At 47.0% G+C, this 17500-nt stretch overlaps 2 protein-coding genes across 2 annotated transcripts in view; both read right to left on the bottom strand.

Annotated features, from left to right (window-relative positions):
* Positions 1 to 1252, bottom strand: part of LOC311368368 (uncharacterized protein) — a 19795-nt gene extending 18543 nt beyond the window's left edge. Inside the window, exon 1 of the mRNA XM_084487169.1 lies at positions 1033 to 1252. The gene's annotated coding sequence lies outside the window, so the exon portion shown is untranslated. The remainder of the gene's footprint in view (positions 1 to 1032) is intronic.
* A 9620-nt stretch (positions 1253 to 10872) lies between these two features.
* LOC311368780 (NACHT and WD repeat domain-containing protein 2-like) overlaps positions 10873 to 17500 on the bottom strand; it is a gene marked incomplete at both ends in the record, with an annotated part of 54143 nt that continues 47515 nt past the window's right edge. The window contains 2 exons of the mRNA XM_084487556.1: positions 10873 to 14769; positions 17065 to 17490. Of these exons, the coding sequence (XP_084343682.1) occupies positions 10873 to 14769; positions 17065 to 17490 (4323 nt within the window). The remainder of the gene's footprint in view (positions 14770 to 17064; positions 17491 to 17500) is intronic.

Below are 17500 nucleotides of genomic sequence, written 5' to 3'. Positions count from 1 at the left end.
CTTTTTAAAAACAGAATCATACACATAACATGAAATGTTTGATATGACAGAATGATTGACTATTAGGAATGTATACAAGCATGTGTTGCACAAAATCACAAATGAAAAGCATACACACTAAACCAAGTGGTACCTAGTGACTTAATAGAGAAGCCTTTCCCCTATAATGATTAACTTCTAGCTGAAGAAGCCCCATGTCGTGTGTTTGTTTGTTTGTGTCGTTTGTTTTTTTATCATTGACCATAGTTTATATTTGCCCATATTTAAATAAGTAGGTCATAACGATGATGAACATCATGCATACACAATGTGACGTTAATAAATTAAGCTTTAGACATGTTGCCTCACTACCTGGAGAGCAGAGTACCTCTCTACCTCTCTACCTGTCTACCTGACCACCTGTCTACCTGTCTACATGACCACCTGTCTACCTCTCTACCTGACTACCTGTCTACCTCTCTACCTGACTACCTGTCTACCTCTATACCTGACTACCTGTCTACCTCTATACCTGACTACCTGTCTACCTCTATACCTGACTACCTGTCTACCTCTATACCTGACTACCTCTATACCTGTCTACCTCTATACCTGACTACCTCTATACCTGACTACCTCTATACCTGTCTACCTCTATACCTGTCTACCTCTATACCTGACTACCTCTATACCTGACTACCTGTCTACCTCTATACCTGTCTACCTGTCTCCATGACTACCTGTCTCCCTGACTACCTGTCTACCTGACTACACCTGTATACCTGACTACCTCTCTACCTGTCTACCTGACTACCTGACTACCTGTCTAGCTTTCTACCTGTCTACCTGCCATATGGCAGCGCACAGCGGCGTTCTACCGTTTCTCATGAACACTAGAGTCATATAAAGGCTGTAGGAATATACTGTAACTCACTAACTTTTTATGTGTGTGTGTGTGTGTGTGTGTGTGTGTGTGTGTGTGTGTGTGTGTGTGTGTGTGTGTGTGTGTGTGTGTAAGAGAGAGAGAGAGAGAGAGACCCTTATTAAACCTACCTGTTGCGCTAAACGAAGGTGTGGCCCGCTGCCCTAGGCATCAAGAGTCCCGGGAATAACGTGAGTGGTAATTAAAACTCGATGATATTCCGTTACAGCTTTAGAAACAAACAGAAGAAAGAAGTTATTCCCAGTGAATAACTTCATGGTCCCTCAGTAGAAGTAGACTGCTGGCTTCAGAGGCTTTGTTGTGGTGCTGTGATAGAGCCGTCCCCCCACCCGTGACTCCTGGTCCCATGTCTCCACTACGCTGTTTGAATGAGCCTCTACGATCCAAGGGTCCGAGCGTACAGTGGGCGGCACCGCTTCCTTTAGCTCCCAATCGGTGATTGGTTGGTAGCGTGGACCGGTACCGCCCCCCTGGAAGGTCTGATCTGGAATTAGAGCTCCCCCCCTCCCACCCCGCAAAGATTACGATTACATCCCAAATCAGGAGTCGCAATTGTATCTGCATAAAAACATTACTCAGTATACTAAGTTGTATACTTTTATTTGAAAGTGATATAATATTTTTTTCTATATTTCTATATTTCTATAGACTAAAAGAAAAAGTGTTTCTCTTTTTAAAATGTGATTTCTATAAAATATTTGGGTGCCAGTTGTTAAAAAATAACTGCTACAGCAGAGATTGTAGCGACTTCAATCTATCAAAGAGTCTTGAAGATAGCCTCCTGCCTCCTGGCCCAGTGTTGACTGCCTAAGTAGGCCTGCTGTATATGAATTGTAAAATTGTTTAGAACAAGTCAAGCAACTTCTGACAAGCTGTGGTCTTGTCTGCCGGATCCTACTCTGGTCGGAAGTCAAGAAGATGTGTGTGTGCGTGTGTGTGTGTGTGTGTGTGTGTGTGTGTTTACACAAAAGAGTGTGGAGAGCGTAGAGTAAGTTTATCTGTGTGTGTGTGGGTGTGTGCATGTCTGTGTATGTGTGTGTGTGTGTGCGTGTGTGCGTGTGTGCGTGTGTGCATGCCTCTGTGTGTTATTATGATATCGTGTGTTGAAAACCGAGCGGAGCAGCATTCTTGATCCTCTATAAGAAGCGTTTCCAGATGGACCACAGGGGGCGTCACACGACGGGGCCCCCTGCTGTCTGCCCTCCACGCGGTGCGGTGGCGGTCATGGTCCTGTATTCAGAACCTGCTGGTGACCCCTGAAACAGATCCTCTCCCCCGAGGCACAGTGTCTACTCCTCTGCTTCTCTCCTCACTCACTCACAACGTCACCCTTCACACCATCACTAGAGCTGTCCACTGGAGTCACTCACTCACTCACAACGTCACCCTTCACACCATCACTAGAGCTGTCCACTGGAGTCACTCACTCACTCATAACGTCACCCTTCACACCATCACTAGACCTGTCCACTGGAGTCACTCACTCACTCATAATGTCACCCTTCACACCATCACTAGACCTGTCCACTGGAGTCACTCACTCACTCATAATGTCACCCTTCACACCATCACTAGAGCTGTCCACTGGCGTCACTCACTCACTCATAACGTCACCCTTCAAACCATCACTAGCCCTGTCCACATATTCATATACCACTGACTGGATGAGGCTCTAGAGATGAAGCTCTGAATCCATAAGAACATCAATAGTTCTGTCTGTGTGTCAGCAGTGAAGCTGGTAGGGAGAGCATCGGGCAGCAGGGGCTTCAGTTGAGTCGCTGTTTCCCTAAGAGTTTGTAGTCTAGGGAATTCACTCCTGTCCTCATTGCCACATATCTTCTTAATGCACATGAAGTAATGTGGCGACATGGTCTTAATAAACATGCAACATTCATGTTTCAAACTGAAACATTGATAGCATGTCTAATTCATTCAGACTTGTCAATAAAAAAGTCTCTCTATAGACGGAGGCTCTCTCTATAGACTGACGGAGGCTCTCTCTATAGACTGACGGAGGCTCTCTCTATAGACGGAGGCTCTCTCTATAGACTGACGGAGGTGAAGTTTGTTTCCAGTGCTCTTACCGGACCGGTTAGAGGCAGCATTTCTCCAGCATTTCTGTACAATGACAAATATGACATTCAACATTTTGGAATTAAAGTTTCTACCGGATCATCAGCAGAACTTGACGGTGAGGGGTGGTAGCGTCGAGATAGCCTTTTAAAAGAGGGCACTAGAATCCTCAGTGATGTACCGTTTTTTAACAACATTTGAGCTGACTTGTTTGTCAGGAATAAAGAATATATCAATGAAGACACACAAATGGTCAGATAGGGAAGGATCAATCAGTCAATAAATCTACATTGAACAAATGTCATTTTTAAAGTTTCTTATTAGGAAAAGCACACATAAGTCACTTGTGCTGTGTGAGCCCTTTGTAATGAGCCACCTTCTAAGTGGATACGATGGAATGAACCAAGCAACCTTTGTAGAGCAGGCAGGTGTAGTGAATCAAGGGTTCAGGATCTACACTGTGCGTATTATTATCTGTTTCCTGGCCTCTGGACAACAGAACAAACCTACTTGAGTTGGTTTCTGTTGTCCGTTTGGCCACAGAGGAGAGGAGCTGGTCTTGGGTTTCGTGTCCTGTATATTTTAAAGGGGAGAGAGTGTAGATTGCCTGAGAGAGTGAGAGGTGGACCGGGTGATTTATATTCAACCCTCCTGCGTACGCTACACTGAGGAGTGCAGGGAGATGCAAAGACAAGGTCACAAAAAGATTTGATTTAGCACTTGGCAATCAGAGAAGGCTTTAGGATCCTATGAGTAGAATTATATAAAGTCAATGAAGTTCCTTTATGAATAATAAAAAAAATAATATTCCATTATAACACATTCATTCATGTGTGCAGTAATGGACCTATTAGAACAGTAGCACCAAAATCACAATGCAGAATACATCGTTTCATGTAGCACCCTTGAATGTAAAACAAAGTATTTCCTGGAATGAACCAAACATAGATCTATTTTTATTAGCTTTATATCTCACCAGAGGACGGCTGCTGGCACGCCACTCTGGGCTGGGATTCAGGTTGACACTTTGTCTGGTCAACAAAGCGTTCGCTTTCAGACGTCACATATCAATTACTGCACTCACACTCAGAACAACCCGCCAGAGCAGGGGAACACCAGCACAACTAGTATGGACCAGTCCCTGTGGAACTGCCCTCTATAACAGCAAGTGGCCGTTCTTGCCGTGTGTGTGTGTGTGTGTGTGTGTGGACAGGTGGACTGCGTCTTTTAAGTTGGATGTTTAGATTCGGAGGTGTGATGGCAGAGATCAGAATGCATATGTGGAGAGGAAGAGGAGGATGATGATGATGATGATGAACATTCTTCGACACAATATTCTTGGACATTGCACATATTGTTAAACCTAGAACTGTGAACATTTGCACATACCATGGCCACTGTAACTGTACAACTTGTGTATATTTTTGATGTATTTGTAACAATGCTACACTCGACCTTGGTGGCTTTACTGGACGCAAGGCCGGGGATGTTGGAGACGGGTTTATAAAGAGTGTGTGTGTGTGTGTGACGGCTGGTTCAATCTGTGCTCACTGATTACTCAACAGGTGTGCAGCCTCCCCAGCCCAGAGTCGTCAGACTGGGCCAGCTGAGGCTGCTTCAACCAGCCATCATCCACACACACTCCACATGATTGTGTCTTAATGGAAATGATTTAGCAGCAGTACATACACTGGACTCTTTCAGCTCAGAGAACAGGTCTACACTTTATGATGCACAGTGTAGACCTGAGGTCATCATTCAGAGTTCAAGCATCCGACTCAAAAGACCAGTCCTCCTAAATGAGCTCACACACACACACACACACACACATACTCACACGCACACACGCACGCACGCACGCACGCACGCACACACACACACACACACACACACACACACACAAACACACACACACACACACACTCACACACACGCCACAGGGGGTGGAGAGAGGGTGTGTACTCAAGGAGACACCAGAAGTTCTAAAAACAAACATGGCAGGGGTGATTCCCTCCCAACAACAACAACAACAACAGAACCATGTGACCGTGTGACGGACCGGAGCGTCCTTGTGAGACCTTGTGTTGTTGCATTTACATCACATTTCCTACTCGTCATGTCTGTGAACCAGGCTTCTTCTGCTGCTCTGAACAGGTCCACAGGTCTATATGAATGTGAGCTCTGAGCAGGTCAACAGGTCTATATGAATGTGAGCTCTGAGCAGGTCCACAGGTCTATATGAATGTGAGCTCTGAGCAGGTCAACAGGTCTATATGAATGTGAGCTCTGAGCAGGTCAACAGGTGCATATGAATGTGAGCTCTGAGCAGGTCAACAGGTGCATATGAATGTGAGCTCTGTCTCCGACCCAACAGACCAATCAATGCCATTGGGCCTTTTGTAAACATTCCACATTCTGGTCAAGGGCTTTTCCATGACAAACATGGCCCAGGTGTGTTGACCGCAGAGCGAGACAGCGGCTGGTTACTCATTTCCAACAGTACTAGGTAACCAGGGAGATAAACCTGCGCTATTTAGATCCAGACTCCTCTCTGATGTGCTTTACTTTTGCATATAGATTGATGGACACAAGTATAGCCGAATAGACGCACAAAGAGATTCAAATGTAATGTTTGATGTTACATACATTGTTACTCACATCTTCATTGTGCTTTGAATGTTCTCGGCCTGACTTGTGAGTGTCTTTGGATAAGTGTCCACAGGGGGGGGGGGGGGGGACAGGAGACTATAGACTCAGAGGGGGGGGGGGGGGTTGGTCGGGGACTCCCAGGGTTTGTTATTCAAGCTTAAGCAAACAGCAGGACGAGTCCTACTGTACCGAGCTACTGCACACACCGCAGGGCACGTGTGCTCCATTAGGTCCTCTCCTCCTCCCTCTTCATTACAGGTAGCTGCAGGGGCCCGCCGTGGCCCCCCCAGGGGCCCGCCGTGGCCCCCCCACCGTGGCCCTGGCTCATGTGCTCGTAGCACTCTGCTCCGGAGCCACTGTCACCGTGGCGACAGAGGAGTACACACACTACGCTCACGCGGACATAAACACACACACATTGTCTCCACTGGGAAATTAAAACCCTGAAATGCTTTATTTATTTTTTTACCTTCAAGACTTTATTGGCTAATCCAAATTCTATCCCTGATGTGTGTGTGTGTGTGTGTGTGCTGTGTGTGTGTGTGTGTGTGCTGTGTGTGTGTGTGTGTGTGTGTGAGCTGTGTGTGTGTGTGTCTGTGTGCTGTGTGTGTGTGTGTGTGTGTGTGTGTGTGTGAGCTGTGTGTGTGTGTGTGTGTGTGTGTGTGTGTGCTGTGTGTGTGTGTGTGTGTGTGAGCTTGGTGAGAGCTCCAGGTGATCAAGGCCTAATTATAAAGACATTGTCAGCGCATGTTGGGGAAATATCCTCCAGCCTGTCTGGTTGTTCCACCGTAAGAGCCGTTACTGGGCCATCAGACCCTCCTCCACCACTCCTCCTCCCCAACGCCACCGTGGGTGTGTGTGTGTGTGTGTGTGTGTCTCAATATGAGGCTGTCAACAGCGGCACTCTGTGGATTAGCCATGTGCTTATCCCCAGAGGAGAAGCACACACACGCACGTAGACACGCACACACACGCACCCACACACACACATGCGTACAGTAAATTTGAGATACATGTCATTTATGCAGGGATACTGGGTGAATATCTTGCTCTTAGTACCAAACTGAGAACCTTTGGGCTGGGAATCCATAACAGCCTAACCACCACGAGCGTTATGTGTTAGAGCTGTAGTAACGTTATGTTAGAGCTATGGTAACGTTATGTTAGTGCTGTAGTAATGTTATGTTAGAGCTGTAATAACGTTATGTTAGTGCTGTAGTAACGTTATGTTAGAGTTGTAGTAACGTTATGTTAGTGCTGTAGTAATGTTATGTTAGTGCTGTTGTAATGTTATATGTTAGAGCTGTAGTAACGTTATGTTAGAGCTGTAGTAATGTTATGTTTGTGCTGTAGTAACGTTATGTTAGAGTTGTGGTAACGTTATGTTAGAGTTGTAGTAACGTTATGTTAGTGCTGTAGTAACGTTATGTTAGAGCTGTAGTATCGTTGTTAGTGCTGTAGTAACGTTATGTTAGTGCTGTAGTAACGTTATGTTAGAGCTGTAGTATCGTTATGTTAGTGCTGTAGTAACGTTATGTTAGTGCTGTAGTAACGTTATGTTAGAGCTGTAGTAACGTTATGTTAGTGCTGTAGTAATGTTATGTTAGAGCTGTAGTATCGTTATGTTAGTGCTGTAGTAACGTTATGTTAGAGCTGTAGTAACGTTATGTTAATGCTGTGGTAACGTTATGTTAGTGCTGTAGTAACGCTATGTTAGTGCTGTAGTAACGTTATGTTAGAGCTGTAGTAACATTATGTTAGTGCTGTAGTAACGTTATGTTAGTGCTGTAGTAATGTTATGTTAGTGCTGTAGTAACGTTATGTTAGTCCTCTAGTAACGTTATGTTAGTGCTGTAGTAACGTTATGTTAGAGCTGTAGTAACATTATGTTAGTGCTGTAGTAACGTTATGTTAGAGCTGTAGTAACATTATGTGTTAGTGCTCTAGTAACGTTATGTTAGTGCTGTAGTAACATTATGTTAGTGCTGTAGTAACGTTATGTTAGTCCTCTAGTAACGTTATGTTAGTGCTGTAGTAACGTTATGTGTTAGTGCTCTAGTAACGTTATGTTAGTGCTGTAGTAACATTATGTTAGTGCTGTAGTAACGTTATGTTAGTCCTCTAGTAACGTTATGTTAGTGCTGTAGTAACGTTATGTTAGTGCTGTAGTAACGTTATGTTAGAGCTGTAGTAACATTATGTTAGTGCTGTAGTAACGTTATGTTAGTGCTGTAGTAATGTTATGTTAGTGCTGTAGTAACGTTATGTTAGTCCTCTAGTAACGTTATGTTAGTGCTGTAGTAACGTTATGTTAGAGCTGTAGTAACATTATGTTAGTGCTGTAGTAACGTTATGTTAGTGCTGTAGTAACATTATGTTAGTGCTGTAGTAACGTTGTTAGTCCTCTAGTAACGTTATGTTAGTGCTGTAGTAACGTTATGTGTTAGTGCTCTAGTAACGTTATGTTAGTGCTGTAGTAACATTATGTTAGTGCTGTAGTAACGTTATGTTAGTGCTCTAGTAACGTTATATTAGTGCTCTAGTAACGTTATATTAGTGCTCTAGTAACGTTATGTTAGAGCTGTGGTAACGTTATGTTAGAGCTGTGGTAACGTTATGTTAGTGCTGTAGTAACGTTATGTTAGAGCTGTAGTAACATTATGTGTTAGTGCTCTAGTAACGTTATGTTAGTGCTGTAGTAACATTATGTTAGTGCTGTAGTAACGTTATGTTAGTCCTCTAGTAACATTATGTTAGTGCTGTAGTAACGTTATGTGTTAGTTAGTTATTTATTTTCCAAAAAAGAAATCAGTATTATCAGAAGGGCCGTTTTGTTGAAGTAAATAGACAGTCCATGTAAAGGATGTGCAGAGACGAGTGGGCCTGGAGGGCAGACTAGACCAAAGTACAAGGTCAAATGTTAGCTGCGGCGCCCACACACTGACTCAGCGTGGCCAGGGGTTGTCTGCCGTGCCTTGCTCACAGGCTCTGCTGTTAGCAGCTCTACATTCAGACAAGTCCTGGAGGCAAGGAAATTAACCATTTTATTACGTTGAAAGGCTTCATACAAACAATGCATACACACTAGTTCATATTGCTTCATAACTACGTTTTTCATTTCTGTCAGAATTCCAGTTAAACAACTTTGTAACAAAATGTAAGTACAACATTTATGAAAATATAAATCTCTAAAGGTAGATCAGTCTGGACAATACAAATAATACTATAGAAACATTCAATACCAGTATGTCAACCAGGAGTCGCAAACATTGAAGTTATAAAGTCATTCAAGTTACATAACATACAGTAATAGCGTGACTTTCGTATGGACACATTCAAATATACTCTTCAGTTGGCATTCCAATATATGTTATGGGGACTCAGATAAACTTCATAGCAAAGATAAAACATTTTCTCTATCATATTTGTTTTAAACTCTGAAACAGGCCTCAAAAGCAAATACTACATCCGTCAACCAATCAAAACACCAAACTTAAAAGACAACTTTGGCAAATACGAGGAAAGATATTTCTCAATTTATAAAATGTGGATTTTGAAAATAAATTAAGTCGTTTTAAAGCTCAATAATGCTACAGTTCTCAAAAGTGGGCCAGAGGAAAAAACAGAGGTAAACTTACAATATTAGACAGATTAGCCCTTTAACATTACAAGTAAAAGTGAGACAGGTTTGTGATTTTTTTGTGATTTCATATCCTTGAAGGAAGAAGTTTTAGTTTAGTTTTTTATATGAATTGAACCTCGTAATGTATGATTATCAATATTTATCAATGTAGAACTAAACCACCAAAACAAGCTAGCAAACATGCTAGTACTAGCAAGACACAGCTCCAGCGATCATGACTACTCCACAAATGTTGTCACAATAAACCTTTTATTTCAGCCTTTTTCATGCCAATTCATGACATAAAAAATGCTAATCTCTACATATGTGGATGTTTAAAGCTGTCAATGTAGTGTGTGTGTGTGTGTGTGTGAGAGAGAGAGAGAGAGAGAGAGAGAGAGAGAGAGAGAGAGAGAGAGAGAGAGAGAGAGAGAGAGAGAGAGAGAGAGAGAGAGAGAGAGAGAGAGAGAGAGAGAGAGAGAGAGAGAGAGAGAGAGAGAGAGTCTTGTATCACTTCACACTTTTTTTCTAGATCACTTTCTATTTCACGTGATGTTAAAGTGTACATAAAGTCAACTTTTTGTGACTGAATTAATGAACTGTGTCTAAGATATTTAAGACAATACTCTGACCTCTTCTACTTAATATGTTTAATACCAAACCAAACTCATTGCTCATTCTAAAGTAAGAACACTGGTTATATGCATATGTAGTATGCTCTGTAAACTCTACCATATGGTTATTCATGGACTATTCATGGACTTGGAAAATGCAGGTACTTCCACTTTCATATGGAAATGTAAGCAAGTCATATATCAATAATGATCATAGGAAAAAATATCCATTGACACAATTTGAATCATTTTTCAATATAATGATCATTTCGGTTTTAATTTTACCATGATGAACCATGTCTTTAGTTCTGTGTAGGTTTTGTGTATGTTGTGTTTACAAATTCCCTGCATTTTCATTATTCTTATAATCTAATCTGCACATAAAATAACATTTGTATTCCAGGCACTCACTTGATTGCATTAAGCACAACATAACAATTTTAAGGAGTTGCACAAAACTGCAGCAGCCATTAAGAGATATGTACAAGTATTCATTGTTCTTCTTTTTTACAGTACCAACTGATATACAAACATACAAACTTAAATATACCTGTGGTGACCACATTATGGCTTAATGTGCACAACGTGAACTAGATCAAAATGTACAAAGTAGAATGGTGGAATTCACTGGAATGGCTTTGGACATGTTTAGCCACGACATTTGAATCATAACTTCAAATGCTGAAAGGACACAAAATGGCAAACGAATACCACAAACAATAGTTTTTTTTAATTTCCCTTATTTTCATAAGATGCAAACAAAACAAAACCAATAATTAATTTAACAGTCTTCAAGTTTAACACAAAAAATGATATAATTACATCAAGTTGGAAGTTAAGCAATATATGACAAATGCAGCGGTAATTGTGTTCAACCCAGAAACTACCCAGGGGGCTGAAAATCTGCAGCGGACATACTTGGCTGTAAACAGGGAACCCTACCACTCCATCTACCTTCACATTAATCTCATCCCTCGCCCATAACCATCTCTTCACTGCAGCAGCTCGCTCTTCTTGGAGGGCGCTATGGTCTCAGCCTCGCCAGAGTCTGACACGTTGATAGGACTGTCCCTCGAGAAGATCTCAGTGGACTCCCTCCAGATGCAGTCAGCGATCGTCTTAAAAGAGTGGTTCCCGCACTTGGGGCGCACCTTCTGCGAGGCGTTGTTGACTATCTGTCGGCTGTTAGAGGTCGCGATCTTGATCTTGAGCGCGGCGTCCACGCGGTCCACCACCGTGTACGTGCCAATGCTGCCGTCCTCGAAGCCGATGATGATGTTGAGCGCTCGCTGGGAAAGGCAGAGATAGGTGGGCGTCTTGTAAAGTGAACACGTGCCGATGCTTTTGCCGTCGGCCAAGCGCATCACGATCAGGTTGGAGACCACGCCAGCCTCGTCGTCCTCATCACTGTTCTGGAAGCAGATGTACACCAGGTATCGGCCGTCTCGGGAAAGTTTCTGTCGCCATATCATGCCAGCGGCGTGGACCAGTCTCAGCTTCCCACTGTGAAGGTCCAGGACGTTGATGTTTTCGTCGCCCTTGGAGACGATACCTAATTTCCCATTGGGTGAAATCTGGAAGTCTTCTAGGTTCTTAAGGAAGTTGGTCGGCAACTGGACCCTCCTGCAGACTGATTCATCCGCCACGCTCCAAATGAAGACAGTCTCTGTAGATGTTATGAATACCACACAATCAGGACAGTCGGGAATGAGCTTGAAGTTGATAATGGTGATGCCATCGTCGCAGACAAACTTCTTTGACACGCTGCCTGACCAAAGGCTTACGGCCAGGAGTTTGTTTTTTGTCGTTCCCACAAGGAAAGTGTTGGCAGTGGTGATCAGTGCATTCTGGAGGGTAACTAAGATGTTGCACACCTTATGCCCGGTGGCCAGCCTCCAGACCCTAGAGGCATTCTGCTCGCAGAGGGACACAACAAACTGGTCGTTGTGGGTGATCAGGAGCTGAGATATCTTCTGCCCGTTGATGCGGAAGATATTCTCTCCGGTGCCGGTCTGCCAGATGTACTGGCAGCACTTGTCATCTGAGGTAACCATGAGATCCCCTGAGGAGGTCAGGACACAGTTCTCCACGATGCCCTCGTGCTTGAAGATGGTTTCGATGAAGCCTGTGTTGAAGTTCCACTTGTGGATTGCCTCTGACCCATCCATGGTAAACACATAGTCTTCCCTGCCGGACAACTGCAGTGTCTGGATCTTCTTTCCTGTTTTGTCGATGTTGGACATGGCTGTGATGATGTCAATGTCCCAGACCGAGAGCACTCCGCTACTGGCTACAGAGAGGAGCAGATTGTGGTGGGTGGACTTGATTAGTTTGACAATAGCCCCAGAGATCTCGATCAGACTGGCCATGCATTGTCCACTGTCTCTCCGCCAAACAAAGATGGAGGAGGTGTTCTCCATGGAGGCCACAATACTTTGGCCGTTCTTGGAGAGAACAGCGGCCACAAAAAGCTCTGTACGTTTGGCTTTGAACTTCTCCACCATCTTCCACAGCTTTGTGTCCAGAACCTCAATGCTCATGGACTTGCAGATGAGAATCGACCGCTGGTCCTCAGATAACTCGATGCTCACCACCTCGCTCTCATCCCCTCGACAATCGTAATCCTCCATCAACCTCGGGTTATTGATGTCTTTGGTGTTCCACACCGAAAGACTGCCCTCGTTGTCAACCATCACCATCTGGTTGATGGTGTCAAGAACAAGGATGGACTTGACAAAGCCCCCGGAAAACTCAGATGTCACTGTGGCTAACTTGTCGCCGTTCCCTAGATGAAAGATGGTCGCACTGTTAAGGTACTGACCACAGAAGGCATACATCCCATCGGGAGAGCATTGCACACAGGTGACCTCATACCAGCAATGGAACTGGTAGAGCGGCCAACCGTAAAGCAGGTCAATTACATTGACCTCTTTGCTGGCCTCAAGCCAGGCCAAGGCATGATGGCTGGACAAGGTGAACCCGTTAATGAACGCCACGTCACCGGCAACCCCGCCATGCTTTGACCCCTTGATCTCCACCTCAGACAGAAGGCAGGACTTGTGATTATCATAGATGAGCAATGTGTTTTTGGTTGTGGCTACTACCAAGTACTTCTCATCCGTGGTTAGCCGGATGCCAAGCACCACAGATCTGGCCGTGTCGATCTGTCTCAGGAGTTGTCTGCTCTCCACGTCCCAGGTGCTTACGGACCCGTCCTCCAGGGCTACAAGAACGATGTTTGGGGCGAGGGTGGGCAGGATCTCGACGATCTGCATGTAGCTGGAGCAGAGGGGCAGTCTCTCCGGACTGTAGGTGACGTCCATTGAGGAATGCAGCGGCACAATGGAGCAGTACTTGGGGCCGTCTTTGTCACACTCCAGCAGAAGGTGTCTGAGCTTTGGAAGAGAGGTGACCACCGGCAGGAGTCTTTGTTGCAGCTCGGCGGACAAAGACGCAGGGCTCTTCATCACTTTCAACTTTACGCTACGGAGAGTAGTGGCCAAGAACTTGAGCTCCTTCTCTTGAGAGTAACTGTAGGCCAGGTCGATGTCCGTGAGTGCCTTTTCAAACTGACCGATTTTGATCATGGTGTAGAGCCAGCTGAAGTTCATGATCACCCCGAACATGAGGTCGTCTGTGCGGCCACTCCGGGTGAGGTGGTAGACGAGCTCCGTCATCTTCCTGTGGTTGACGAAGAAGATGTCTGGCTCTAGGAGGTTGCACTGGAACACCCAGGGTTGCTCTGGGGTCTGCCTGTCATAGGAGTACTTGTCCGAAGACGTTTTCTCATGGGATGGCTGTTGGTGTGGGTTCTTGTGATGCGAAATGTTCAGGGAAGTGAAGTGGTTGTTGTCATAGGTGAAGATCTTCTTCCTGCCTCCAGACCACGCCCCCAGGAAGTACTCTGCAAGGAGGCTGTGCATCTGATGGACGTCCTCCTCATTGCTGAGGTATAGCTTCTGGGCGATGAGGTGGAGGTGTCTGTTGGCCCAGACCATGAGCGTGACATTGCGTACCTGCCGCTCCACCAGGTACCCCTCCAGCTCCTCTTTGATCCTGGCGATCAGGTCGTAGGAGATCCTCAGGGGGTTCTTGAGGTACGACGCCACGATGACGTCCCCGAGGACGATGTTGTCCAGGGAGAGAATGTCTTCCAGCTCCAGCTCCGTTAACCCGGCCTTGGCCATGGTGATGTAGCCCAGCGCTCTGAATACGAAGCGCTGCCCCAGCTTGTTCTCCACAGAGTAGAAGAGCTTCTCGATGCTCTCATGCACCGTGGAGCACAGGGACCTGTCGTCCACGTCCTTGTGGGACCTCCAGTGGACCACCTCTCTGTAGATGAGGTTGACAAACATGGGTAAGGTGCACTTGGCGAGGGCCTCGTTGACATAGATCTGCTGCCCCGACGTGACTTTCCTCTTCACCCTGAGCAGCTGCTGTTTGAGCGTCTGGCTGCAGACCTTCCGATCCCGCTGGATGAGCTCCACGTAGCGCCCTTCGTCGTGGATGAGGTGCCTGAGCTTCTGCAGGATGCCGTGCTTGTTGGGCAGGGTGGAGACCACGATGCGCACCGTCCGTGGCAGGTGGGCGGGGAACCACCACAGCTTGCGGGCCTCGTCGGCGTCGGAGAGCTGCTCCAGGGCGTCCAGGATGATCACCAGCGGCCGGTGGAAGGAGGCCTCGGCCAGCAGGTTGACCAGGAGGTCCCGCATCTCTTGGATCTTGGTGGGCAGGAAGTGGATCAGGCAGCGGTAGTTGATGGCGATCTGCTCGCAGATGCTCTGCAGGAGGGTGCGGAGGTCCATGGACACCTGGGTGGAGCCGATGAAGCGGACGATGACCACCGGGTCGGTCTCAGGGCCCATCTCCGTCTGCAGCCAGGAGTAGGCCTGAGGGAACAGAGACAGAGACGCAAGGAATGAGAGTCAAGGTGGAGCTCAATGGGGACTAAATACACTTCAAATCCATTTGGATGCACAAGTAAGACTTTTCCCCATGCAAAGATGTTCTAGGCATAAACCGGATAGTGGTTAGGTGGTTTGACTAAGTTAAAAGCACATTGTCCATCAAAAAGCAGCTGTTATTTATGTGTAGTTCCAATTCTTGGACATAAGGCAGTTACACCACAATAAGGGCGGGGTTGAAGTAGTAGCCCCAGAGTCTGGAGGATGGATGATGTTCGGATGGCTACCCCACACAGTCACTTCAAATCAATCCCATGGACCAGGCTTATGTGTTTATATGAAATAAAGCACACTTTTGTCCTTTGTCCTGAAGGTCACTTTCTCAACACTGTCAACGGGAATGGGCCCAAGGCGGAAGACACAGGAGCATATTCAACAGAATGAACACGCATCCCCCGCACTTACACGCTGTCCCCAATGACCACACGCTGTCCCAAATGACCACACTGTCCCCAATGACCACACGCTGTCCCCAATGACCACACAGTGTCCCCAATGACCACACGCTGTCCCCAATGACCACACAGTGTCCCCAATGACCACACGCTGTCCCCAATGACCACAGTGTCCCCAATGACCACACAGTGTCCCCAATGACCACAGTGTCCCCAATGACCACGCTGTCCCCAATGAAAAAGGGGTCTGGCAAAGGAAAAGTAAACTTATATAACATTCAGAGTAAATTGAGCTAACATTTGTAATCAGGGAGTGAAATGTCACGGGTCACCTGCCTGTGGAGCAAACAGCGAGGCAGTCTCTAATACTGTCCATGAAGCGTGAATAAATGATTAGCGTTGACCCGACGTGGTCATCGTGCTTGAATACCAAATACATTGCAAATGCTATCTTTCATATGCCATATCTGTCGGTGCATATTATTCAAACTGTCTTTCTCTCTCGTTTAGCTCTCCCTCTATAGATCTATACGTGTGTGTGTGTGTGTGTGTGTGTGTGTGTATGTGTGTGAGTGTGTGTGTGAGTGTGTGTGTGTGTGTGTGTGCGGCGTGTGTGTGTGTGTGTGTCTGTGTGCGTGTGTGTGTGTGTGTGTCTGTGTGCGTGTGTGAGTGTGTGTGTGTAGCAGGATATCTTGTGTATGTGTGCTGCTCCATGTGTTCTTATTGTGTGTTTCATTCATGCCTCCTCTCTCCCAGGAGAAACAGTTTACCCTGGTGGAGGGTCGGTCTGTTGTACACACAGACACATGAGCAAGCACACACACACACACACACACACACACACACACACACGCACACACTCGCACACAGGGGATAACAGGAAGTGACAGGCGGGAACATCCTGCTGCAGTGTTTACCTAGAGCTGCACGCTGTCAGGTGTGTTTAAGCCGTGAGTGTGAGGGCCGTGGCGGAGCACCAAGAACAACCAGCGGAAACATCACGCTGAAATATTACCACTGACGTCTGTCTCACCGTGACACCCGGCCTTCTGGGTAGGTTTGAGAAGCATCTTCTCACTCCTCGTGTCACTCCTTGTGCCACAAGGAGTGACACAAGGAGTGAGGTTGGAGAAGATGCTTCTGAAACCTCACTCCTTGGTTCATTCATAGTGGTCTATTCTCAAACCTCACTAACAGCTGCCCACGAGGAGTGACACGAGGAGGGACACGAGGAGTGACACGAGGAGTGACACAAGGAGGGACACGAGGAGTGACACAAGGAGTGACTCAAGGAGTGACACGAGGAGTGACTCCGTCCTCAGAAGAGGAAGTCCTGGCTGAGCGCTGGCCAGCAGGTTTCCCCCGGGGCCCGGAGAGGGGGGGGGGGGGGGGCGGGGGGGCAGGGGCTGTTGCTGGCGAAGCCGCTGCAGCAGAAGTGGGTCAGAGCGGCTGGTGAGCCGACAGGCCCCCCCCCCCCCCCTGACAGCCCCCCCCCCCCCTCTGATCAGCACCAGGGCTTCTGTTGGTCGCGTTCACTTGGAAATTCACGCAAAACTAAAAAAGTTTTCCCTGCAAACATGCCCTCTCACATTCAGGCTGATCACACCCATGGGACGGGTCCCCGCACGACCGGGAATCATACCCGACCATGCCCCATAACGGCCCAACCCGTAACACGGTGTTAGAAGTGGGTTTAAAGTGGGTTATCCCTAACCCTGGTCACGCACAGACCAACCAACGACATGTGGGGGACACCTTTGTGTGTGTGTGTGTGTGTGTGTGTGTGTGTGTGTGTGAGCCCCCCCCCCCCCCCCCTCAACCTCACCTGCCGGGCCACCTCGGCCAGCAGCAGGGTCTTCCCGGTGCAGGGCCCGCCGTGCACCACCAGGGGGCTCATGCGGCCCCCGCCCTGGGCGGCGGGCAGCAGGTGGTCCAGCACGCTGTCCAGCGGCTGGCTGCGGTACTCGTAGACGGCGGCGTGCGTCTGGCACAGCGAGGTGTGCTGCAGCAGCTCGTCGTACAGGGGCTCCGTCTCGGCGTCAAAGTTCTGCTGCACGGTGGCCTGGATGATGTCCACCATGTCCTCGTAGAACTGCTTGCACAGGCCCTCCACGTAGTGGCTCTCCACCTCCGGCGAGTAGCCCAGCTTCATGTCGCAGTGCGTGACGGACGAGTACACGCGCAGGTTGGACGCCGCCACCACGGTGGGGATGAACTCGTCGCGCACCTTCAGCAGCCGCTCATGGGCCTCCTGGTTGCGT

Source organism: Micromesistius poutassou (genome assembly GCF_964030765.1).
Source record: "Micromesistius poutassou genome assembly, chromosome: 23".
Lineage (NCBI taxonomy): Eukaryota > Metazoa > Chordata > Actinopteri > Gadiformes > Gadidae > Micromesistius > Micromesistius poutassou.
Note: the sequence above shows the minus strand (reverse complement) of the source record. Positions and strands in the feature narration are given on the sequence as shown.